The following is a 25338-nucleotide window of genomic DNA, read 5'->3' as shown; positions in this document are numbered from 1 at the left end:
GCCTTTGTAAGAGTTGAGGATAGGCCTAAATCCCAGAACTCAGGAGACAGAGGCAGTGGAACTCTACAGGTTCTGCGACAGCCTGGTCTATAGCCAATTTCAGGCCACCCAGAGGCTTCATAGTGAGACCCTGCGTTTTCGGGGTTTGGGTTTTTTGTTATTTTTTTCAAAAACAGATGTAGAGCTACATCTCGTCTATATCTTGCACACACAAGACCTTGGTTTTGATCCCTAGCAAACTCATCCTCCTGACGAAGCACAGGGCTGGTCTGTAAACCGAGGAATCTGAGTAGATATATATTTAGCATTATTGGTTTGTTTGTTTTTTAAACATGGACTGCAAAGTAATAGGAAACAATAAGCAACCTTATTGGCAGAAGATTTGACCTGCTTGTGGTACTTTCCATCCGGGTGTCATGGAACCCTATAATGCCTCTGTCAAAGGCACTCAGTAATTGATTTTTTTCTTACTATACCGTGAAAAAGAAAACAACAAAAGCGCTTTGAGAATATCTAAGATTTTCAGTGGAATTGCCGGCATTCCTTTTCCACCCGGCATCATTTTAAAGGGGGTAAACTAAGTTCCAAAAAGGTGACGCTCCATACCTAAGTTCGAGATGCAGAGTCTAGGGAGTGCCAATTGCAGAAGAGCAATTTAGAGACTGGAGCACCTCCCATGGGGCGGAGCAAAAGAGTACCCGCCCCCGGATAGCTCAAGCCAATAAATGTGGAGCACTGAGCTAGCCAATAAATACGGGCGAGCATGCGGCTGGCCAATGAACGAAGAGCCTCTGGGTAGGCGGTGCTGGGGAGCCCAGAGCGACTTGGCGGCCGCAGCGATGGGCAGTGAGCCTGCGGGGGCGCCGAAGGTGCCTGAGGAACGCCTCGGGGAGACAGCAGCAGCCTCAACTCTGAGCTGCGGCGGGGGCGCGCGAGCGCAGCGCACAAAGCGAGTCGCTGGCCACTTCTAGGGGGGTGGCCCTGAGGGGCGAGCGGCCCGTGTGGCCCGATCCGGGGGCTCCGGGACCTGGCCCTGAGCATCTCGGGGTGTCAAGGAGCGTCTTCGGAGGCCGCCCGGGGCCCAGCACTGCTGCCACCGAGCCCCGGGGCGCCCCCTGGATGGCTGAGCTGCCCCCTCGCCGGCCGCCCGGGCGCCGCAGCGGCTGAGGTCGCTGGGATCGCCCGGCCGCCGCCCCCATCGCCGGCCCCTGCATGCCCGGCGCCCGGGTCGCAGCCCACCTGGACGCTCTGGGCCCCCTGGTCTCCTACGTGCAGCCACCGCTGCTGCCCTCTATGTTCTACGTGGGCCTGTTCTTCGTCAATGTGCTGATCCTTTACTACGCCTTCCTTATGGAATACATCGTTCTCAATGTGGGCCTCGTCTTCCTGCCCGAGGACTTGGACCAGGCGCTGGTGGACCTCGGCGTACTTTCTGACCCTGGCTCTGGCCTTTACGATGCCGACTCAGAGCTTGACGTCTTCGATGGATATTTGGAATAAGGTCTTGATTACTGTTCCCCACTTGCCTTCCACCATCCGCAACTCTTGGCCTGGACCAGCCGCCCGTACCATGCCGCTGCCACTGGTTGGGGGCACCATCTGGACAGGGATGGGACCCCAGGAAGAGGCCCGTAAGTGCCCTTGAGATGGGGGTGTATTTCGGGGAGAGAGAAGGTAGTGTCCTCAGGGCAGACTAACATCCTTCCTCTAAGCCTCTGATTTCTCTGGCCACCTCCTCTGGCTCTAACTCCGATGCTAGGAATAGTAGTGTTTGGAGAGATTTCCCCCAAGGATATGAATGTTTGGAGTAATCATGCAATTTTCCCCATGGCCCTGGTAAAAGCTTTGTACCCAAAACCTTTTGAGGTGGAGCTGTCAGCTCCTCCCCCAAGTCTTAGCCTGTCTTGTTGGTGACCTTGGGGTTTGGGGGGATGCTTACTTGTCCTGAAAGCATAGCCTGGTGTCATAAGAGGCACTGCTTACTTTTGTTCTGCGGCCTCTTGAGGGACCACTTAAACTGAGGGGCTTCAGGCCAAGCCTGGGAGAATGGAAACCTTCAGCAAACAACACCGCCGCACTTCCTTTTGGCAGTGTTTCTGCTGCTGTATTTGGAGTCAGGTTTCAGAGATCCTGGGTTGTTGGTACTGCAGCTCAGATCCGCAGAGGCTGTCAGCTTCTTAGGCTGCCGCTCTGGGACAGGTAGGCAGTTCTGAGCTGGTGCTGGCTTTGTCTGCAGTATTTGCAAAGCCTCTCAGCACCCTAGGGTCAGCAGAAGGAACCACCGCGTGGTCGTACTGAAGACATGCCTTTGGGCTTCTGCCAAGAAGTTTTGTTATATGTTGGAGAAAGATAACGTGAATCCAAGACTGGCTGAAGTCTCCCAACAAGGGAAAGGGAACAGCTGGCCTGTATGAGAGAACGTTTGTGCCAGGCAAGCTGTTGGGTCCATTGAGGTGTCATGGGGCAGGCCTAGCCCTATAGCTGGGGAATGCTGGGGTTTGGCAGGTCATAGAGTCCAAGTGGCAATGAGGAGGCACATGGAGCTGGTGGGTGGGGGCTCCTTTTAGATAACAGATACTGATGTCACCCCAAGGAGACATTCACCCCTCCTCTCCCGTGTTCCCTGATTGTCAACAGTGCCATAAGTGGGTGTCTTAGATTGGGGTACCGTGCCAGAATACCATGGCTCAAACAACAAGCATTTCATCCTCATAGTTTTCCAAAGGGCACTAATCCCACTAGAGGGCTCCACCCTTGTGACCCAATCACCTCTAACACCATCACTGCAGGAACAGGCTTTCAACAGTGGACTTTGGGAACACATAGTCTGTCTGTTGTAGAAATAATGCATGGTAAGAGGGAAATACTTGGGAACAAGGCGTGATATCTTTGAAGGAGTCTTTAGTAAGTCTAGTGGTATCCACACAGGTGCCAAGTTCAAGGCAGGGCATGCACCAGCTGTTCCACGTTCCTGCCAGCCCGACATCCATTCTTTCATTGAACAAATACCTATTTGTTGAGTTCTCGGTGAGCAAAGGCAGATGGAACCTGGCATGCAGGCCTTCCACGAGGAACACAAGTGGGAATCTAGAAACCTAGTGAGGAATGGGAAGTTTAGAGGCTGTATTGATGCGCTCGCTACTGTTTGTACAGCAACCGGCCTCTGGCAGATGGTCTGTACGAAATGACCATGAGAGGAGACTAGGCACAGGCTGCTCTAACTAGAGAGTGGGAGAAGGTCTCTCTGAAGGGATGGCAGATATGAGCTGAGGCCAGAATTGATAGAAGGAGCCAGACAGAGACCTCTGGAGCAAAGCAGTCTGGGTTGAGGGAATTGTCAGTACCCATACCTCGGGCCAGGAAAGGCATGGCTCATTCAACAGCCAAAGGGAGGCTGGGCCAAGAGCAGTTAGCATCCAGTGATGGTCCTAGGCAGGGCATGACACAGTCCAGCTCATGCTCTGTCAGATGACTGGCAGCTGTGAACAGAATGGGCTAAATAAAAGGGTAGGAGGAGGGAGGCCAGTGAGGATGTTGTTAGTTGTCTAGCCAGAGGTGACAGGTGACTGGGCAAGACCACACTGGGAACACCTAACAGAGGTAGAATCCCTGGGACCCATTCAGAACCTGAGTAGAGACCACAGACCAGTCCTACTTCTAGGCCTTCTGAATGTTCTCACATGTAGTCATACAACAAGCATTGTCCCTCCTTTTTCTCACAGCGTCTAGGCTCGGCCCCTGTGATCCCATGTTACATTTCTGTCTTTGAGCCAAGTAGACTCTCAGGCAGTATAACTTGGTGAAAATGTCTTATTTTATCTTCTTACCATATCAGCAGAAACATTCCTGCTTCCAACTGAAAACATTGGCATATTCTAAGCTCAAAACCAGAGCCCAAATGCTTTGACATGCTGTACACCAACTGCTGTGTGAGCAGAAACACCAAGAAGCATCCCTTTGGGACACTCTTGGCTGACCCTGGGGGTAGGGAAGGTACGGGTTGGAGACACACCCACTACCTGTCCCCCGCATCCAACCACACTACCTGTCCCCCCATCCAAGCTAGAAGACTTTGGTCCCAGGGCCAGAAAGGCAAGTCCCAGAGGATGCAGGAGGGATGAGTGATCGCAACCTAGAGTGAAGTGACCAACCTTGCCTCCTGGCCCTTTCCATACACAGGAGCCCCGGGCCAGGCATGCTTGCTCCCAGTAATGTTCTAACAAGCCAGACCAGGACACATGAGGCCGTGGGGGCTGGGGTGAATCATGGCAAGAACAAGGACCTCCACTTTTGCTCCTCACCTCTGGTGTCTAACTTATTATACATTTACTGAGCACCTATTTGAGGAGTCAATGTATAGTCCAGTTTCAGAGCAGTAACTCTAAACTCAGATTTTTTCTTTTTTTAAAGATTTATTTATTTATTATATGTAAGTACACTGTAGTTGTCTTCAGACATTCCAGAAGAGGGCGCCAGATCTCGTTGCGGATGGTTGTGAGCCACCATGTGGTTGCTGGGATTTGAACTCTGGACCTTTGGAAGAGCAGTCGGGTGCTCTTACCTACTGAGCCATCTCACCAGCCCCAGATTTTTTTTTTTTTATTCAAATTGCAGGTCTAGCCACAGTCTTGGGAATGCCATTTAACTCCACATATTGGTGGCCTCTTTTATAAAGCAGGAATAATGAAAATCTGCCTTGTTGAGAGGACAAAGAATTGGACCTTCTTGCATGGTAACTGGTCCATGAATATCAACTGCTGTAATAGACAGGTCGGTGCAGTCTGGAATTATCTGCCCTCACCTGCCTTGTGCATTAATATTCATGTCTCATGACTAACAAAAGGACCAGAGACTAACAAAGTGGGCTCAGACAACATGCCCATTGGTGTACACACTCCACACACCCCTACCTCTGTCTTCCTTTTCCCATGCCCGTAATCCCCAGGGCCCGGGTTCAGAGCTCTGGAAAGTGGCCTCTGTGGTTTCTGTAGAGTGCTCATTGTGGCCTGGGGGAGTAGGGGATGGGACGCCTTGCTTGCTGTGGGAGAGGTGACTGGATGCATGGCCTTGGAGCCTTAGGGGTGTGTGTGTGTGTGTGTGTGTGTGTGTGTGTGTGTGTGTGTGTGAGTGAGAGAGAGTGAGAGAGAGAGAGAGAGAGAGAGAGAGAGTTGGGGTGGGGATTGCTGACAGCCCATCTGCTAGGTTAGAGAGACACCTTAGCCTGGTTAATTACTTTAGAGTCGTGTAACAGGTGGGGGTGCCCACGGGACCTCCCTTGACATATGAGGTACTGTAGAAGAGACACAGTCTCTGGCCTGGGAATGGGGATGATCCCACCAGAGTCTGTGTGGCCTGGTACAGTGTGGCTGTGCAATAAGGGTGACCGAATAAGGCTTACTCTCAGGCCTCAGATGGCTCAGTTGAAGACCATGACTACTTTCTCAGCCTTTCTTGTCAGACTATAGCCTGCACTGTCAACAGAACACCCAGCAGAGCATGGTACTGCCCAGCTGGGATGCCCACTACTTCTATGGAGACAGCCATATATTCAGATTTCAGTTGTGGGAGACCTACTGGTAGCCTGTGGACCAGGATCAGGGTGAGGGAAGATGCAGAACAACAGGAAGGAAGCTAAGGCTGGAGGGTCTAGAGGTGTGGGTCAGGTGAATGCTCTGCTCTCACTCAAGAGACACACAGAAGGGGCCCTGGTCACAGTGGTTCAGTAGTCCTGCCCAGCCCTTTGGGAAGAAAAGGTCTCCAGGCCAGCCGAGATGTCAATGGCCTCATGGCTGTGGCTCTGAATTAGCCCAGCCTGGAGATTCCAGCCAGAAAAGTTGGGCCTCCATATCACACTCTCCTCCCAGCCCTGGGATCTGTTTAGCTGAATGAGAAACAGGAGGGCTTCAGTCAGCTGTTACTGCTGCCTTCATCCTGGAACTTCTGAGAACACCAGCTGCATTTGGGAGATCAAAATCACATTGAAAGACACAGACTTTTTATTTTTTGAGACAGGATCTCACTATGTGGCTCCAACTGGCCTCAAATTCAGGATCTTCTTGCCCCCTGCCTCTTGACTGCTGAGATAACTCAGCATTGCAAGTAAAGAAACTGAAGACTAGAAAGTGAGGGGCCTAGAGGCCAAAGCCAAATAAGATGGCTGTGTCTCCTGCACAGCACAGTGGCCACCAGGGAGCAGAAGAGCCTTCCATGACTGGCCATCTCCCATGCCCACTTCCAGCGCCAGTCATGGCCTCACCAGGCCCATTCATCTACATGCTTGCTCCTTTTATCCTGAATTCCTCATAAAAAGAAATCTTTTAGAAAAATTGTAGAGTTCCACACTTTCAGCAAAGTTACAAGAAAAGTGTAAAGAACTCCCGTGCTCCCCTCAGCAGAGCCTGCCTGGCAGCCAGCATTTCTGCTCATTTGCTAAGAGCAAGCTCACATTCTCCTCTGTGTATACCTATGCATGCATGTGAACACACACATACACATGTGGACAGTCATGTTCTAAACCATTTGAGAGTGCATTGCAGACATGATGTTCCTCTGGCCCTGAATATTTTGGTCTGCATTTTCCTAAAAGAAGGATCTACTTGGTATCTGTAGTGTCCTTGTCAAAGCCAGCAAGATGTCATTGTTTTTAGAGATGGGGTCTTCTATAACCAAGACTGGCCTAGAGCTCCTGACCCTCCTGCTCTATCTCCCAAGCACTGGATTACAGTTGGGTGCCACCACACCTGGCTGAAATCAGCAGCTGGACAGGGTTAGGACTTAGGAGCACTCTGCTCTCTGGCTTTATTCACATCTTTTGCTGTCCCAGAAATGTCCTTCAGTGATAAGTGTGTAAGCTTTGAGGTCACTGCTTTCTTTATTCTGGACCAACTGCTCAGTCTGTCTATCTCTGGGTGTGACATTGGCAATGTGCAAGAGGCTGGTGTGGCGTTTGCCAGCTGTCTCTGCCTGGGGTTGTCAGGTGTCCGTCTGAGCTCAGGATGCCATTCAGGTGATGTGATCTTGGCAGGAAAAGGTGTGTCCTCAGTACAGAATTCTGAAAGCCACACGCCCCCTGTACCATGCTGGCCCTGTGAGCTTTGGTGATATGCGTCAGGTCTCTCTACTGCGAGCTACTGATTTTCCTTTTAGAGTTTAAGGTAAATAATGCTTTTCCTTAGAGTTTTAGTGCTCCTTGGTTTAAAAAAAAAAAAAAAAGGTAGGCACACCTTTAACCTCAGCACTCTGGAGGCAGAGGCAGGATCTCTGAATTCAAGGCCAGGCTGGTGTACAGATTGAGTTCCAGGTCAGCCAGGGTTACACATAGAAACCCTGTCTCGAAAACCAACCAAACAAACAAAAAACCCAAAACAAAAAAAAACAACAACAACAACAAAAAAAAACAAATCCAAATAAACAAACTAAAGAACAGCAGCAACAAAAAAGTCTCCTTTCTCACGTGGACTTGGTTTGGCCCTGTACTTCCTGTCTAGCTGCCGATGGCTTTGGGCTTCCTCTCCTGCCGCTTCCACCTCCCAAATGCTGGGGCTGTAGTCTCGGGTCACTGCGCCTGCTTTATGGGTGTAGATGTGTACCAGAGTGCCAGTGTAGGTGGATGGAAACCAGCACTTCGTGAACACTAGGAAAGCACTCTGCCAACTAAACTCCGGCCCCAGGCCCTCTTGACTGTATTTTACTGTTTTTTAGGTTTTTCTGAGGATCCAGCCCAGTACCTCACACATCCTAAACACATATCCTACTACTGAGGCGCACGCCTAGACTGCATGGATCTATTTTTAAATGAATGCTATGTCACCACAAGAAGAAGCCAGCTAATGGTGAGGGCTGGGACCTGCTTTATGTGTTGAGCTAGTACTAATAAATGAAAGTTCCCAGCACCAACCTAGAACTTTCTCTGAAAAGTAGTAAGGCTTGACCAAGAGCAGCAGAGCAATCTGTGTTTGGTATGGATGTATGATTGCTTCAGCCAGCTCACGTGACCCCTAAAATTGTTTCCTAAAGTTTTTATAGTCACACACATTTGGGGTTTAAACCCCAGTTCTACCAACACTTTGTATGTTAGACCAGGGGACCCCTACCCCAGGATCCCCCCTTTATTGGGGTTCCTTGCTCTTCTGGGGCCAGGAACTAGAAGAGAGCATCATGATGGACTGCCTGTGAAGCAGACTGGGGTTGGTGATGCTTGGTACCCACTGAGAGTCAGCTGAGATGCGCTTGCAGCTGTCATCCCACATCCCTAAAGGAAGGCCTCCTTCTCAGGCTTCCTGCTGGGAAGGGAGCTTGGCTGAGAGGTTAGAACTGGGTGCCTCTGCCACAGAGCTTCCCTGCATCACGTTGGGATGGTCACTTGGAGGGAAACTGAGGCTTGGGGCAGTTCAGTGACCCATGTTAGATGCCCAGCTCCGAGCCATCCACAGTTACCCAGTGTTTCTGAAGTGAGGTGCTAGGCTGCAGGAATCCCTGGGAGGTACCAGAGGAGTCAGGCTCACCGCACCTTGACCTTCCTGCTTTTTCCTTTCTCTGGCTATAGGGTGTCCTCTTCACTATCTCCTTGACATTACCCCATTACCTTTTTAAAATTACAAGTGCTGGGTTATTTTTTTCATAGTTAGACAGAGTCAAGAAGATTATGGATTTGAGGCCAGCTAATAGTTGTAGTAAGACTGTACATCAAAACAGTAATAAAAACACTTTTGAATTGGGCCAGGTAAAGTGGCTAGCACCTCTGATTTCAGCACTGGGGAGGCTGAGGCAGAAGCATCAGAGCTGTAGTCCAGCCCAGGCTACAGAGTGAAACTGTCTCAGAAAGGAAAAAAAAAGTTACAGAAAACTACATTTTTGGAGCTTGCGAGATGGCTCAGCAGGTAAAAGCACTTGCTGCCAAGCTTAATGATCTGAGCTAGAGCCCCAGGACATACCCGGGAGGAGACCAGTCTCAGGAAAGCTGTCCTCGGACCTCCATATTCATGCCCTGGCAGGTAGATGGAATCTACTTTAGACTTGCTTCAGTCCCTCCAGGCATTCATTACTGTGCTCCAATATCATAGAAGCCAAAACACTCTGGACCAGGTATTCAAGATAGGGGCACTCAGCCTGTTTGATGAGTAATGTCCAGGTGCTATGTGACAGCTTCAGGAGCTCCTGGGCAGGCATGTAGGGAATTGTGGACAGCTGCAGACACACTAGATAGCCCCTAGTGAGAGCCAGCCTGGGCGTGGACTCCAGGCCTGAGACACCAGCGCTCATCCAGTGTAGGGCAGCTTCTTTCCTCCTGCCCCTTGCTGCCAGGGAGGTGGCCAGATTGTCATCACTCCCTTGGCCCCGAGCCAGGTGGGGCCTGCTACACGGTCTGCCTCTAGCACAGAGATCTCAGATGTCTGCAGAGCTGGGCAAGCCATGCATTTGGGGTATGTGGAGGAAGAGGGGTGTGCCGTGAGTTTCTAGAAGGCTGTCTAGAAGCACTAAGTCCATGCCCCGAAAAGGCTGCTTTCTGCTTCCCACTGACCACCTTCACCTTCTTTCTTTGATTACATTTATTCATGTATGCAGGGGTGGGCATGGGTATGCCATGGTGCACATGTGGATGTCAGAGAGAAACTTGTAAAAGTTGGTTTCTTTCCTTCTACTGTGTGGATCCTGGGATCAAACTAAGGAAGTCAGGCTTGGCAGCAAGTACCTATATCAGCTAAGCCACATTGACGGCCCCTGAATTGTTTTTTACATAATTTCCTTTAAATCAACTTTTAAAAAAATATTTATTTTATGCATCCTATGTGAGTCCATGTGCATGTAGGGGACTGTGGAGGTCAGATGAGGCCGTTGGATTCTCTGGAACTGGGGTTATAGGTAATTCTAAACCACCATGTGGGTGCTGGGAACAGAACCTGGGTCCCCTGCAAGAGCAGCGGATACTCTTAGCCACTGAACATATCTTCAGTTCTTAAATCAGCTTTTAAGAGGGGGGGGGAAAGCTTTAAAGGAGAGGAACTTGAGTAAACAGGCGCCTGGCATCATTGGCTGTCACTAACAGACTCAGCAAATGAGTTGGAAGTCAGCAGCACCTACTGAAACCTAGGTCAAGGTGTGGGCACAGGGACAGGGCTCCTAGGTCAAAAGGCTCAGTCAGCTGCTGGGCCTCTTGTGTAGTCAGAGGACTGGCAGGAAGTGAGGCCTCCTTGGTGATTCCTACCTCATCCCTACCCTGGGCTGGGGCATCCCTGCAGTAGGTACCCCGGAGGGGGAATCTCAGTAAATTATTCTGCTGCAGGCTTCTGAACATGAAGGCTTTCAAGACTTCCCTGTCTCCCCCAAGGTTTGTTGGAAGGAAGAGCAGCCACAAGTAGGCTCTGGTGTGACGGGACAAGAGTCTCAGAAAGCCTTTCTGGAAGCCCCAATGTAGCTATAGCCCCTGTTTCCCACAGGTTCTCTGGGCAGGCAGGAGGGGACAAAAGGGTGGATGGAGGACCCTGTCTGGTGGTGGGGGGTGGGGGGATTGTCAGTGGGAACCAGAGAAGGTTCCTGACGTGGTAGAGTGTATTCCCAGTTGGCCTTCAGCAGATAAGTCTGGTAGACGATGGGAGAAATTTCAGCATATAGCTCCAACCACTCCATGCTCAGAACTACAGGAGATGGCTATGCCTAGTCTCCCCGTGGGGTGCCCTTCCTGTGCAGCCCAGCCCTGTGTGGATCTCCAGCGGTGCCCACACGACGTCCCATCTTTGGGAGGGTTGCTTCAAGCTAAAGTTGCTCACAACTTGGCACAGTGCCTGGCCCTGTCTTCTAGCTTGGGGCCCGGCGTGTAAAACATTGGCGTGCAAAATGGGTACAGGAACTGGTGGTACACAGCTCTTGTTCTGTTTGTGGAAACAGGTTCATACTAGATGGTCCAGCTTGTCCTCAAACTCAGTCTTACCCTATAGCCCAGGCTGGCCTCTAACCTGCTATTCTCTGACCCTAGCTTCCTAGTGCTGGAAACACAGGGCCAGGGCACCATGGCTAGGCAGCTTTCAGTACTTCTGAGCTGAGCATCTTTCAGAGAATAACTTGTGCTTTCTGAGCTTTGATGTCTTTATCTGTCCAACAGACATAACAGCATCAACTCATGGGCCGGTAAGGAGGGTAAAGATATCCACGAACCCTTGGGTTTATTTGGGAGGAGATCTCAGGAACTCCATGTGGATGGAGAGTGGGAAGTGAGGCCAGCAAGATAGACCAGGTGAGCACTAAGCAGACTACCACTATAGTCTGGGGCTCAGTCCTGCTCAGAAGCCCCAGGAGCCGGAATGGGGTGCTTTGATGTCACCCCAGGTACCGTGAGGGGGCTGGGGTGTTGGTACACTACCTTCCCAGCAGTCACTGGTGGGAAGCAGCTTACTATGGAACTCCTTAACTCTCTTGTTCTGATAACTGGGGGCCAGTCATGCTCTGGAAAACGGACGAAGGTCTCAGGATCAGGGTACTCAGGGCTGGGGAAGGTAGGCAGAAGGAAGAGACATGTTGCACAACAAGAGCACCGGGTGCAGTGGCAACCCTGATTGTGATTGTCCCCATTTGTTACCAGTGCAGTGCCAGCCCTGCCTGCAGTACTTGTGCAACTGCAGGCAACTCACCCTGCTTTTCTAAGCCTTTGTTTTGCAACCTGTAAAATGTGAAGAGGCACAGTTCCTGATGGAAATGGTCATGCCTGCTTAGTGGCTCTTGGAAATAGGTGGGGACAGTTTTAGCAGCCACAGTTGACCGGAGGTGCTGCCAGCTTTTGCTGGTTGGGGGCCAGAGCTACTGCTAAATCTGTGATGCCGATGATCGCCCCACGCACCCCTGCATGTCATGCAGCAGGACACACTGCACGTCTCATGGAGGTTATTTCACCGGGTGCTCAGTGGTGTTTGGAGAGGGAAGAGTCTGAGGTGGACTAAAAGGAGGGGGACCTGGGTACCCCACTGCTACAGAGATGCTGATAACAGCTAAACATGGAATAGAGGCGACTGGAGGAGACAACCTGACATAAGGTCAGGACTTACGGGTGATGCTGCGTCATGGGAAGAAGAGCCGAGTGGGGACACAAAGCTGACTGGCTACCTTCCTGTAAGCACCATGCTCTTCCCGTGAGATGTGAGGCACTGCCCACTCCTTGGAGCTTACTCAGCTGCCCCCACTTGATCTTCCTTATGGCTGAGATCCTTCTCTGACCTTGGCATCTTTTGCCTTGCCTTGCGCACCTGGCCAGCCCTCCTTCACCATGGAAAACTACCGTGGGTCTCCAGAATCAGAGAGTGAAGCCGATTCCTTCATAAGAACTGGAAACACGCACCCTCGGGGTCAGGACGCAGCTCAGTCGGTGGAACACTTGCTCAGCTTGTATTCCACCCGACCCCGAGTTCCGAGTTCCATTTCCAGCAGTGCAGAAGGTCCCGGCTCTTGTGAGGTGGAGGCAGGAGAATCAGAAGGTGAAGGCTATCCTGGGCTACCTACATGAGACCCTGCCTCAAAAACAAAATCCAACAGGAAATGACAGGCAATAGGGTGGGAGAGGAGGCTCGAGCGGACCTTGCGCTAGCTAAGGTGCTCTTGGTGGTTAGTGAGTTAATGGCTGCTGGTGGAGTGGGAGACATTTTCCTCAGTTTCCTGTGTTCCTGCCAATGACTCCTCAACTATATTCATGCAGGCATCCCTAGTTCCACTCAGTCAGTCACCATCAAAAGAGACGTTAAAATGGAAAGCAAGAGGAGAGGGTGGAGGAAAGACAGTATGAAAGAAATGAGGAAGAAATGTCCTGCTACATCATATACATACATGAACTTGTCAAATAATTAAAAATTACTCTTAGGGGATGGAGAGATGGCTTGGCAGTTAAGAGCACTAACCACTCTTCCAGAAGACCTGGGTTAATTCCCACACCCACACGGCAGCTTATGTCTATCTGTAACTATAAGATCTGACACCCTCACACAAACATACATGCAGACAAAACACCAAAGCACATAAAATAAAAATAGATCATTTTTTAAAACATAGATAAATTTACAAACAATAAGAAATTATTTTTAAAAGGAAGGAAGGATGCTAGAGGAAAAGCTTCCCCAGCCTGAGCACGGGGCTCTGGAGAGTCTAGAACCTAAGGGTGAGAGCAGGGCTTCCGAGCCCCACCCGAGCCCCGGGGGGGTAGGGGGGGGACAGCCCTGGCCAGAGGTGTCTTGGCCCTGTTGATGACTGTCCTTTGTCTTCTTGGTTAGGCCTGCTCGTGCCAACAACAGGGTTCCTGCCCCAACCCAGGTGTCTGCCAGGAGAAGTGAGGACTCGGCGCAGGGACAGGGAGTGTCCAGGCCCTCCAAAGGCCCTGCTCGTCTGCCACCCGGCTCTCCACTGTCCTGGGTCTGGTTGTGACTCGCCACCTTTGTGATGGATGTTTACAGGAACCCAACCAGACGTCACCTCTCTGCACTTCATCCCCAGCTGCACCTGCCTCCCCCACTTAACCTCTGGGAAGGACATGGAGAGCTGAAGTGACAAGTGGACTCATCCTCAGGCCGCTCTGTCAGCATTGTTTGATGCCACTTAACCTTAAGCTGGGAAGATTTCAGACCCAAGACTGTTGATCATAGTTTCAGGGAGTCACTCTGAAGAGGGCTATGCCAGGGCCCAGGCAGGGGTTAACCTCTCCAGGTTGACAGAACTGAGATACTGCACTGGGGAAGACCATGCTTCCCTGGCTAGAAATCTATTTTTGGAAGTGTGAGTGGTGCGCATAGTGTGAATGGAGTAGATCCTTGATTTCCATAAACCTGTAAAAGCAATACTTAGAGGCTGACTTATTTCATTAAAAAAAATGTAAGCAACTCCAATTTCCTTTGCCTTGTCTGTTGCTGGTGTGTGTGTGTGTGTGTGTGTGTGTGTGTGTTTTGGAGATGGGGCATCATGGTTGACAGTTTGCTGGAGATGCAGTCAGAGACTAGGGAACTCCCTCTAGAAAGGCTGCCTTCTCTTGACTTCTGAAAGCCCCTGTTATGGTGAAAAGCTAGGGGGTCATGGGGAACTTGGGTCTGAGTCTCACAGAAGTGACTGCGTGCTGTCCCACACAGAGAGCCTAGGATACATCTCCATTAAGGAAGAGGGAAGGAGTGGATGTAGTAGTGCACACACATTCAATCCCAGCGCTCAGGAAGCAGAGGTGGGCAGATCTCTGACCTTGTCCCACATGCCTAACCAGGTCTTAAAAGTGAGTTCCAAGCCAGCAAGGGCTATATAATGACACCTTAAAGAATGGGGAAGAGGCTGGGAATATAATTCATTTGATAGAATGCTTACCAGGCTTGCACAAAGCTCTAGGCCCCAGCATCACATAAAACAGGCACAGTGGTTTATGTCTATATCCCAGCATTCCAGAGGCAGAGACAAAAGAATCAGAAGTTCAAAGGTGAAAGCAGGAAGATCAGAAGTTCAAGGTCATCTCAGCTATGTGTCCAGCTAGGTGCCAGCCTGGGCTATATTGGATCCTGTCTCTAAAAACCACAAAAAATGGAGTCCTCTTCCCTAGTCTAACCTAGTTTAGAATACAGTTGTAGCCCCGCCCCAAAGCTGTGTGCAATTAGGGCAGCATTGCCTACAACAGGTGTGAGTGCTTGAGGACTCATGGGAGGAGCCTGTGGCCCTCCATGACGGGATGAGCTTTTTGCAACAGGGAATTTTGAATTTTGTGCAGCTGAATTTCCCAAGATGGCAGAGTTTTTTGGCTCCAAGGACAGCCACACATAACAGGAAAAGAGTCATCCTTGGAGAAAGGCCTGGAAGAAAGTCAGGGCCTGAGGAGAGACTTAGATTGAAAGTATATTACATGGGCAGACTGCCAACCCCCCCAGAATTTTATGCATCACAAGTGGGGCCTGGTAACCTATTCTAGCATGCCATGCCCATACCCACAGAGATCCTTCACAGGGGTCACAGCAAAGCCAATACATTGGCATTCCCCATGAATGCCAACCTTCTAACTTGGGACCCACAACTTAACCTACCCCTGAGATGGCACTAATTACCAAAAGGTTCTCTAAATTGCTGCTGTTCTACTCCAGGCCCCACCCTGGTGCAACCCTAGTGTGTCCACTGCCCAGGAGCCTGGGAAGGAACATTCCAGGGAGAGGCAGGAATAAACCACAGGGTGAAAGAAAGGCTGAGAACTCCTGCTTTGAGCTGTGTGTTGGATTTTTATTTGTTAAGACAGGGCCTCCCTGTGTAACATAGACCAGGCTGGCCTTGAATTCACAGAGATCTGCCTACCTCTGCTTTCCAAGTGCTGGGGTTAAAGGTGTATGCCACCACACATGACCTTTATGTTTTTCAAGATTTATTTGTATGTATGTGCACTGAGCCCACACAGTGCCCGTGGAGTCCACAAGAGGCTGTCAGAACTCCTGTGCCAGGCATTGGTTTCAACTCTTTTTTTTTTTTTTTTTAATGGGCTAGAGAAATGGCTCAGTGATTGAGAGCACTTGCTGCCTTCTCAGGGGACCCGAGTTCTGTTCCCAGCACCAACACAGAGGCTCACAACCACCGTAGCTCCAGTGCATATGCAGTGCACAGAAACTTCCAGAGGGGAACTTGTTAGTTCTCCCTTCCATAGTGTGGTCCTGGGAACCAAGCTCAGGTCACCAGGCTTGCTTTATTCCATCAGCCATTTTTCTGACCCATTTTATTAATATTGTTTCCACATTGAGCCTTTACATAACCCAGGAGAGAAGATACTGTGACTCTGCCCATTTTACAGATAAGGAAGCTAAGGCACGGAAGAAACTTGCCTTGTGTATATGTCAAACTGGAGCATGAAACCAGGCAGCTCAGCCAGGAGTTGGTGTTTTGCAGTGGAGCCAAAGGACCTAAGATGCTTCCCAGCACACAGGATCAAGAATCAGTGAGATATGTTGAGCATTTACTATGTCCCCAGCACTATAGTGAGTGCCTTACCTAATCAGCTCATTAAAAGATGGCAGCCATCATCAACACAGAGTAATGAGAGACATTTTTTGGCATTTCCAGACAGACCAAAGGCAGCAAGTGATACAGATCTGCCTTCCTCCTGACAGGTACAGCAGATGCCTGCCTTGGAGAGTGCCTCAATGCTGTTCCTGGTAGCCACAAAATTGGGACTTCCATGTGCCACCCTGAGCCCAAGGCCTTAACAGTTCATAATGTAAGCCTGAGCTGCAGATGAACCTGTCTCTTTAAGAATCTCCCCCAGCAGCCATGCAGACCTCCCCGGCCCCAGGCCCCCCAGCAGCCATGCAGACCACCCCGGCCCTAGGCCCTCTAGGCCAGCTCCCACTTCCTGGGATGCGCCAGTCCTGCTGGCATCAGGGTTGGCATGGTGGAGCCACACAGACAGCTCCCTCTGCCAAGACAAGAAAGCAAGCTGTCACTGTCCCGATGGAGGGATGGGTGGTGCCTGAGCTCAAAGGGGGTGTCCCAGAGGAAACAGGAACAGCGGCACTGGTGCTGCCAAGCCCTTTGGGCTAGTTGCAGCCAAGGCTGACCAATGTGGCTATACAGAACTGCTCCCAGGATGCAGCAGGGCAGTAGGAGAGAACACTCCACTCTGTACAGTGGTCACTGCTTCAGTCCTCGGGTGCAGGAGTAAGAACTTTTCACTGCATCTTTGGAAGCTACCAAGATCTTTGCAGTGAAGGCAAGATCTCAGCAGTATGGTGTGCACACGGGCGCATGCAGAGTGTTGTAGAAACAATACTGTGTGGCTTTGAGCCCTGTTCTGAACAGTCTACAGACTGTCTCTGCTGGCCAGTCTCCTCACTCTCTCCTCCCTCACTCTCTCCTCTCTGGGTGCCCCCCCCCATAACATAGCTAGAATGCTACGGGGAGGGCAAGCCCCAGCCAACTGTCCCATTAAGGACTCAGGGCTCCCAGACAGCAACTTGTGTCACATGCTAGACACACACTCAAGATGATTCCAGCCTGACTTCTGGGTTGGTGGGCACTGCTGAGCCTGCCTGGCCAGCGGAGTGTGGATTGTTTCAAGTTATTATAGTTCAGCTGGTTTTGTTTTGTTGTTTTGTTTTGTTTTGCATTAGATGGGGCAGAAGGTGTCCCTAGATGGGACTTGTGGGATAAACCAAGTCCCAGAGCTTCAGTGAACCTAGCTGGTGCACTTTAAGTGTAGTGACCGTGAAGCCAGAAGAACTCCCTGCCACAGCCCCGAAGCGGACCACTCCCTGCCTCTTGGTTCACACCCAGGGTCTGGGCCAGGCCCGACTCAGCTTTGACCTAAAGTTTATGGAAACAGTGCCACAAGTAGAAAGAGCTACCATAGGCTCCCTGTCACATCTAGAGGTTTGCAGGCCAGTGTTGCCCTTAGCATCTTCAGAGCCTCTAGGAGGCCCTGTTGGGAGCAGCAGGAAGACATGCTTTCTCACCAGGCTGGCCCTGGTCTGGACAAGCAGGCACTTAGATGCTTCTGTTCCTCGTTCTGTCCAGGAGTATCGAAGAGAAGGCCTTTGTTCTCCCGGGTGAACCCACGGAAGGCAGCCCCTGTTCTGTCTGCAGCGCTCATAGCCGCAGAGTGGGGCTGTCTGTGCCTGGTGCGGTTAGGGCCTGGAGCTGGTCTTGGGGCCTTCAGAAGAGCAAGGCTTGTGTCCTTTCCTCGTGTAGGCAGGGCCCAACTCTGAGCCTGCAGGGGCAAGGTGATGGGATGCTGACTCTTATGGGCTATGGCCCACAGAAGAGCTGAGTCCACAGTACCCAGTTCCAGGTCCAGCGTGGTCAGTGTTCCCAGAGTACATTCTGTGGGAGATCAGGAGAGGCAGGTGACTCAGTGAGCTTCCAGAGAAGCAGCTTTGACAGAAGAGTAGGGGCTGTCACAATGTGGGGGACTGAAGAAGGGGCTGAAAGACAACTACAACATAGGAGAGGGTGGACAGACACAGGGTGAGGGGACAATTGTCTTTATGTTGCTGGCAGGAAATACATTAATTTCCTGTGAAGATGAAACAGCAGCAAGAAAGACATAAAGCTTCAAAGGAAGGACTTCCTAATGCCAAGGATGGGGATTGTAGGAGACTGGCCCAGCCTGTTTTTCCCTGGTCTTTAAGTCTGACCTCAAGGAGGTTCCTTGGCCTAAGTCCCCACAGGCTGAAGAACACCTGCCAATTTGGAGACAGGATAGCTCCAGATGACACATGGATCTAGGACACCCAACCAGCCTTGCTCGATGCCCTTAGTCACCCCTTCACAAGGACAATGACCTAGATGACCCTCCTGGAGTCCAACATGCTTACCTTGCCCAGAGTACAGCAGGGTCATCTCAGACTGATCCTAGCATCCAGCTGCTGCAGGTGTTCCTGAACCCCAAAGGGGATAGTGGGTGTCCACATTCTGTAGATGGGACCACAGGGCCAGGTTAGAGGAAACATGGCAGGCCACCGAGGGCAAGCTGCTCACAAGCCCTGCCCCCCACTCTGTCTAGAGCCTTAACCACATCCTATCTGGCAGGATACAGACCAGCACGGGGAGAACAGAATGTTAGAGCCCCCCACCCCCCTTCAGTCCCAGTTTGCTGTGTGACCTTGAAAGCATCTCCTCTGCCCTATTCTCGTTCACTGTAAGGGGGACCCTGCTGTGGTTTCAGTTCGGTCCTCCATAGGCTTATGCTTTGAATGCTTTCTCCCCTCTGGGACAAAGCTTGAAGGCTGTGGCATCTTTAGGAGGCGGGGCCTGGCTGGCAGAAATAGGTCACTGTGGATGGGATCTTTGAAGGTAACAGCCTGGCCAGTTCAGCAGCTAAACTGCTCCCCGCCGGCATGTGAGCAGCTGCAAACAGGCACAATAAATTGTACCCCTGTGACTATGAGTGCAGCTGTGCCTTCCCCTCTTTCTTTTGCCTCTGTTATGGTCACAATGAGAAAAGAATGGAGAGATCCCACCATCTATCTGAGAAGGCTGGGCACAACTGTGCAGATGAAAGTCATCTGAACAGTAGAAGGTGTTGTTGTACAGCAAACATCGCTGCAGCTTAATAAGAATAAGTTTAAAGTTGGGCACAGCACACACTCGGGAGGCTGAGGCAGGGGGATTATGAGTTCAAGTACAATTCTGTTTAAAAAACAAACAAAAGATTACTTTGCTATTGTTTTATATTCTAAGAATGATTTGATTTGTCAATTTCATATGATTCATCCTGATGAAATATTCATTGAGTGCTTTGTGTGGCAACATTGTCCTAAAAGTTTAGGGTGGGGATATGGCTCAGGTGGTGGCCTGCTTGTCTAGCACACACCAAGTCCTGACTTTGGTCTCCGATGCCACATGAAATTGGATGTGGCAGTGCCTGCTTATAATTCTAGCATTTGGGAGACAGTCATCTTCATGAGACCCCCACCCCCAACCAAAAAAAAATGTTTAACTAACATAACAAGTCTTGTCTGCAGATATTACCGTCCTCATCTCTGAGGCCAGCAGGCAAATCACTTGACATCCCAGGATCAGGTACTAGTTGGCAGGGGTGGGATTTGACTTCTAAAGACACTCACATACTCCAGTCCCGGGGGCGATGTGACTTACGCCAGTGTTTCCACCTGAGGGCACTTCTGAAGGCTGGAGGCCAGCTGCTGGGCACCGGCAGCCGTGAACTTGTTGAACTGGACACTGAAGAGAGAGACCCATCCTGAGGCATGACAACTCCCACCTCAACCCTTCTCACGATGTGGGTGGGAGATCCTCTGCCTCCCCAGATACCACCCAGCCCCTACACTCACTCCATCACACGCAGGGACACCATGTCTGGAAGTACTTGTGCCAGGCTCTTGGCTCCTTTGTCACAGATGCAGTTATTGTACAAGCTGCCAGCAACAGAGAAAGAAAGAGGGTTGGGGTGCTGGGCCAGTTCAGGCCAGGTGATAGCCACTCAACTGAGATTACTGCTTCTATCTATCTATCTATCTATCTATCTATCTATCTATCTATCTATCTATCTATCTATCTATCTATCATTTATGTATCTATCATCTCTCTATCTGTCTATCATCTATGTATCTATCATCTATGTATCTATCTATCTATGTATCTATCTATCTATGTATCTATCTATCTATCTATCTATCTATCTATCTATCTATCTATCTATCCTATCTATCTAAAGACAAGGTCCCATGTATCCCCATACTGGCCTGGAACTTGGTATGTCGTCAAAGATGACCTTTAACTTCTGATTCTCCTGCCTCTACCTCTTGAGTAATAGGATTACAATGCACCACATCCAGTTTATGCAGTGCTGGAGATGGAATGAATCCAGGGCCTCATACATGCTAGGCAAGCACTCTAACAACTGAGTCACAACCCCAGGCAGGCCCTACCGTCCCATTTTACAGGTGGACTAATTGAGGCCCAGAATGTTGAGGCCACTACTTATTTGTAGTTCCACAGTGAGTTCAAGACACAACAGCATGGGCAGTAAGTTGTACACTGGGCTTGCTGGCTCAGGCCTGTAATTCCAGCTACTTAGGAAACTGAGGCAGAGGGATTACAAATTAGGCCAGCCTAGGATACATGAGACCCTGTCTCAAATTAGAACTTAAAAAATGTTTATTATATGTGTGTATGGGTGTTTGTTTATTATATGTGTGAGTGTGGCGGGGGGTGCTTTGCCTTCATGCATGGCTGTGCTTCATATAGGTGCAGTGCCCAAGGAAGCCAGAAGAGGGCATCAGATTCCCCTGGGACTGGAGTTCACAGATGGTTGTGAGCTACCAAGTGAGTGTTAGAAATGGAATTCAAGGGGCTGGTGAGATGGCTCAGTGGGTAAGAGCACCCGACTGCTCTTCCGAAGGTCCAGAGTTCAAATCCCAGCAACCACATGGTGGCTCACAACCATCCGCAACAAGATCTGGCGCCCTCTTCTGGAGTGTCTGAAGACAGCTACAGTGTACTTACATATAATAAATAAATCTTTAAAAAAAAAAAAAAAGAAAGAAATGGAATTCAAGTTCTCTGCAAGAGCAACCAGTGTTCTTAACTGCGGAGCCATCTCCACAGCCCCTCAAAAACAGAAAGTTAAGAAGGCTGGGGTTATAGCTTGGTAGTAGAATGCTTGTCCAGTATATATGAAACAGCTCTGGGCTTCATAGTCAGTAACACACACACACACACACACACACACACACACACACACACACATGAAGGAAGGGAGAGAGAAGGAAGGGAGAGGGGAAAAGGAGAGGGAAAGAGAGAGGGGGTGGGAAAGGGAGAGAAGAGAGGAAAGAAAGAGAAGGGAGAGAAGAGAGGAAAGAAAGAGAAGGGGTAAAGAGGGGAAAGACTGGGGGGAGGGGAGAGAAGGAAAAGGAGGGGGAGGGGGAGGGGGAGAGGGGTCTTTCTCAGCCCAAAGCATGGAGATTATAAGGGGAACAGCTTCCCAGGTTCAAAGACGTGCCTCTTCCTATCCAGTCTATTTCCTACCCACAATGCTGCTCATTTGTAGAACTGGTAGGAGGGGGGTCACACAGGTAGACTCTTGGTTTATGCTGTGGGCTATGCATCAGCCAGGTCTCACAGTGTGACACAGAAACTGCTCAGGGCCAAATGAGCTACCACAGAAGGTGAGTTGTGTTGGCCACAGGAAGAAGAAAACCTGGAAACTCTGGGGACTTTGTAGTTGGAATGAATGTATTCAATATTATGAAATAGCAGTAAGCCATTTAAGTCCAGTAAGACCTACTATCGTCATCTGGTCACTGCAGGTATCGTGTGTGTGTTTGCCATATAAGTGTATATGCAGACAACACACACACACACACATACACACATGCGCACACACATACACACACATGCACACACATACACATACATGCACACACACGCGCGCGCTCACACACACATACACATGCGTGTGCACACACACATACATATACACACGTGCACACACACATACATACACATGCACACACACATGCACACACACATGTGCACACACACACACACATGCACACACACACATACACACACAGTATTTTTTTAAAATGTAAAAGGGAAAAGCAGGATGAGCACAGTCCTCAGTACTCTCTGCTTCTCTGCTGCAGACGCAATGGGACCGGTCGCCTTCACATTCCTGCCACGTGCCCTCCCACCATCATGGGCTGTACCTCACACTGTGACCCAAAGAACCCCTTCCTTCCTCCCTCCCTCCCTCCCTCCCTCCCTCCCTCCCTCCCTCCCTCCCTCCCTCCCTCCCTTCCTTCCTTCCTTCCTTCCTTCCTTCCTTCCTTCCTTCCTTCCTTCCTTCCTTCCTCGGTTGTCTTTGTTTGGTATCTGGTCTCAGCAACAATAGTAGTTAGTATGCCTTCCTGGCCCACAGGCACCTGCCCGTATGACCTAGACTTTCCTGACCTCTAACCCCCCACCCACAAGACACCCATGTTAGGGAATCCTATACACTTAGTACAACCTAGTGTAGGTAATGAGTACACACATTATGAATTTTGCAGGGCACAAAGAGGACCTGTTTGGAAGGCTGTAGGAGTGGCTGCCTCAGTAGAGGTGCATAGCAGACACCTCTCCTAGACTTGGGGAAGGAAATCCTTTCCTATATGGCTAGCCAAAAGCTGCTACTGCTGAGATGAATGGCTGAGGCTCTGGTCCAAATTCAGTTCCCTCTCAGGCCCTTAGTACCAAAGACTTGCTGAAAGGAATTTAGAAGTTGGAGCTGCTACACCAAGGTCTTCCAGAAGGTGGCAGTGTGAGAACTAGCTGGAATGGTGGTGGACAGCCCAGAAGCCAGCACTGCAGGGCTTTCCAGTGTGCTCTTCCTTGGGTAAAGGGCAACCATCTACTACTGCTCACTAGGGATAGCACTGGGGTATGACACATGATCCATTTATATGGTTTATATTTTACAGATGAAGAAATAGAGACTTGGAACTAGTAAGCAACTTGCCCCAAGGCTGTGGTGATGTGCCACAAAAAGCAGCAAAAGGGGATCCTATACTCCCCCTCACCCCTACCTCCCCCCAGCCCCACCCCACTCCCATCTCCCCAGCCCATTCAGTGGGGGGTACCTCACTCACCTCAGCCTTAGGAGGGACTTGGCTAGGGCTGGCAGAGCTTCTGCAAGCTTGCAGGCACCCACATCAGTGATGCTGTTTTGGGACAAGCTAAGGAGACACAGGGAGGAGAAGGTCCAGGACCTAAGTGGAAGGCTCTCCCTTCCTCACCGGCTGGAAACTCGCTGCCTCACAGGGGGCTGTAGCCACACACCCATGATAGCCAGCCCTGGGAAGGGTCATGGGTAATGAGGATGAACCTACAGAAACCACTCACAAATATGAAGGGTTTGTTACAGAGAGAGTGGGTTGGCAGGGGAGGGAAGAGGTGGTAGCAGAGAAAGAGATCTTCTCCTCCACCGGCTGTCTAATTTGATAGTGCTTTTCCCCCTAGGGCTATCTTCCAGCTCTACATATACTTAATAAATGCTCATGTGTCCAGGAATAGAAAGGAAGGAAGGGGGAGGGAGAGAGGGAGGGAGGGAGGAAAGGAGGGAGGGAGGGAGGAAGGTGCTGTGTGAGGGAGGACTGAGAGGAGGGGGGCCATGATCAGGATGTAAAGTAAATAAACAAATTTAATATTTTTTTAAAAGGTCAGAAGGAGCCGGGCGTGGTGGCGCACGCCTTTAATCCCAGCACTTGGGAGGCAGAGGCAGGCAGATTTCTGAGTTCGAGGCCAGTCTGGTCTACAAAGTGAGTGCCAGGACAGCCAGGGCTACACAGAGAAATCCTGTCTCTCGGGGGGGGGGGGGGGGGGGGCGGAAGGAGAGTGGAGAAGGGAGGGAAATCTATCTTGTGGTGTACCTGGACCATTGTAAATTATAGAGACATTACACATCAGGAAATGTACACATGAATCCTTGGGGTATTTTCAGGCTTCGTAACCTTGTTTATAATATGGAGTGTTGACAGATTTTTTTAAAAAATGTTTTGTTTGTTTTGTTGTGGGAATTGAACCTAGGGCCTTGTGTGTCCTAGATAAGTGCTTTATCATCACTATGTTCTCAGTGCTTCTATATTATTATTATTATTATTATATTGTGAATTAGAATTCCTGGAAAGACTCTGTATCTGCAGATACTGATTGACAGATTGTGGAGAGGTCCGGAGAGGCCCAAGAACAGCCAGTCCTTAACTTAGCTGACCACTAGCTTCCACAATCCAAAAGCTAAGACTGCCCTCAGATGACGTCTTGGGCCTGTAGAAAAGCTCCCCTACTTGGTGTACCTGCTTCTCTCGGGTTCCTACCAATATATTTTTTGTTTTGTTTTGTTTCTTGTTTTTCGAGACAGGGTTTCTCTGTGTAGCCCTGGCTGTCCTGAAACTCTGTAGGCCAGGCTGTTCTCGAACTCACAGAGATCCGCCTGCCCCTGGCTCCCGAGTGCTGGCATTAAGACGTGGGCCACACTGCCTGGCCGTGCCAGTGTACTTCAAAGTCGCCTGACTTATGACTGTCTTTGTTGTGTAAAACTATAAAACTTCATGGAATTGCCTCCATGTTGGAACATGGAGTCTGAGATTACCTAGATCTGTGTTTCTGAGCCATGATCACTCAAAATGGCTCCCAAATAAACTCTTAACCGCTCTTAGGAGGAGAGCAATGTTTCTGCATTAACATGCTTTTACATGAGTTCTGGAGACCAAACTCTTATCTCCCGGTGTGTGCAGCAAGAGCCTTTACCCTCTAAGGCATCTTATTGGCCCCTTTTACATCTTTTGTTCTGAAACAAGGTGTCATGTAGCTCAGGCTAGCCTGGAACTCAAAGATCCTCCAGCCCCAGTCTCTCCAGCGCTGGGATCACCGGTGTATCATGTCCATCTCCCACACACCCGTTCTACCTTAACTTCCCAAAGCATCAAACAGCCAAAGACAACTTCCACCGCGCAGGGTTTCCACCTATCCCTTCTCTTCCAACATCCCAGAACAGTTTTCATGCATTAAACTTTTATTACAGTGTATTTTATTTTGATACCTTTTTTCTCTTTCTCTTTTTTAGTGTGTGTGTAAGTCAGAGGACAATGTTCGGGAGTTGGTTGGCTCTCTCCTTCTACCATGTAGGTCCCGAGGACAGAACTCAAATTGTCAAGGTTAGTAGCAGCCACCTTCACCAACTAAATCACCCTGCCAGCCCCTCCCCCACCATTTGTTTTTTTTGAGACTGAGTCATAGGGTGGCCTTAAATGTGTGGTTATTCCACTGTCTCAGCCTCCCCAGTTCACTGGTTTATAATTATGGTTTATTTATTTGTTTGCTTCTGGTTTATTGTATATGAAGAGGCCTGAGGTCAGGGAGCAG

At 50.1% G+C, this 25338-nt stretch overlaps 2 protein-coding genes across 5 annotated transcripts in view; one reads left to right on the top strand and one right to left on the bottom strand.

Annotated features, from left to right (window-relative positions):
* The first annotated feature begins 789 nt into the window (after positions 1–789).
* On the top strand, positions 790–13856 carry Dexi (Dexi homolog). Of its 2 annotated transcripts, none has more exons than XM_085832105.1 (2): positions 790–1631; positions 7702–7822. In XM_085832105.1, exon 1 carries the CDS (start codon positions 1213–1215, stop codon positions 1498–1500), a length of 288 nt encoding a protein of 95 aa, XP_085688231.1. In that variant the 5' UTR covers positions 790–1212; the 3' UTR covers positions 1501–1631; positions 7702–7822. The 2 variants fall into 2 exon arrangements, with proteins under 2 accessions (XP_085688231.1, XP_021040799.1); XM_021185140.3 differs by lacking the exon at positions 7702–7822 and adding an exon at positions 13248–13856 and having other exon boundaries at positions 793–1631.
* Positions 13857–15192: 1336 nt separating this feature from the next.
* The window catches only part of Ciita (class II major histocompatibility complex transactivator), a 47698-nt gene continuing 37552 nt past the window's right edge, over positions 15193–25338 (bottom strand). For all 3 annotated transcript variants that reach the window (XM_021184946.3, XM_021184947.3, XM_021184949.3), the window contains exons 15-19: positions 23067–23153; positions 19767–19850; positions 19573–19656; positions 18291–18387; positions 15193–17796 (exon numbers count right to left, since the gene is read on the bottom strand). In XM_021184946.3, coding sequence (XP_021040605.1) covers positions 18312–18387; positions 19573–19656; positions 19767–19850; positions 23067–23153 — 331 coding nt within the window. In that variant the 3' untranslated portion in view covers positions 15193–17796; positions 18291–18311. The remainder of the gene's footprint in view (positions 17797–18290; positions 18388–19572; positions 19657–19766; positions 19851–23066; positions 23154–25338) is intronic.

Source organism: Mus caroli, unplaced genomic scaffold (genome assembly GCF_978045245.1).
Source record: "Mus caroli unplaced genomic scaffold, Mus_caroli_1 scaffold_17, whole genome shotgun sequence".
Classification (NCBI taxonomy): Eukaryota; Metazoa; Chordata; class Mammalia; order Rodentia; family Muridae; genus Mus; species Mus caroli.
The sequence above is the reverse complement of the archived record's forward strand: the minus strand, read 5'-3'. Positions and strand labels throughout refer to the sequence as shown.

Coding starts and splice junctions, on each gene's coding strand:
- Dexi (XM_021185140.3), top strand. CDS start 1,213: ATGCCCGGCGCCCGGGTCGCAGCCCACCTGGACGCTCTGGGCCCCCTG.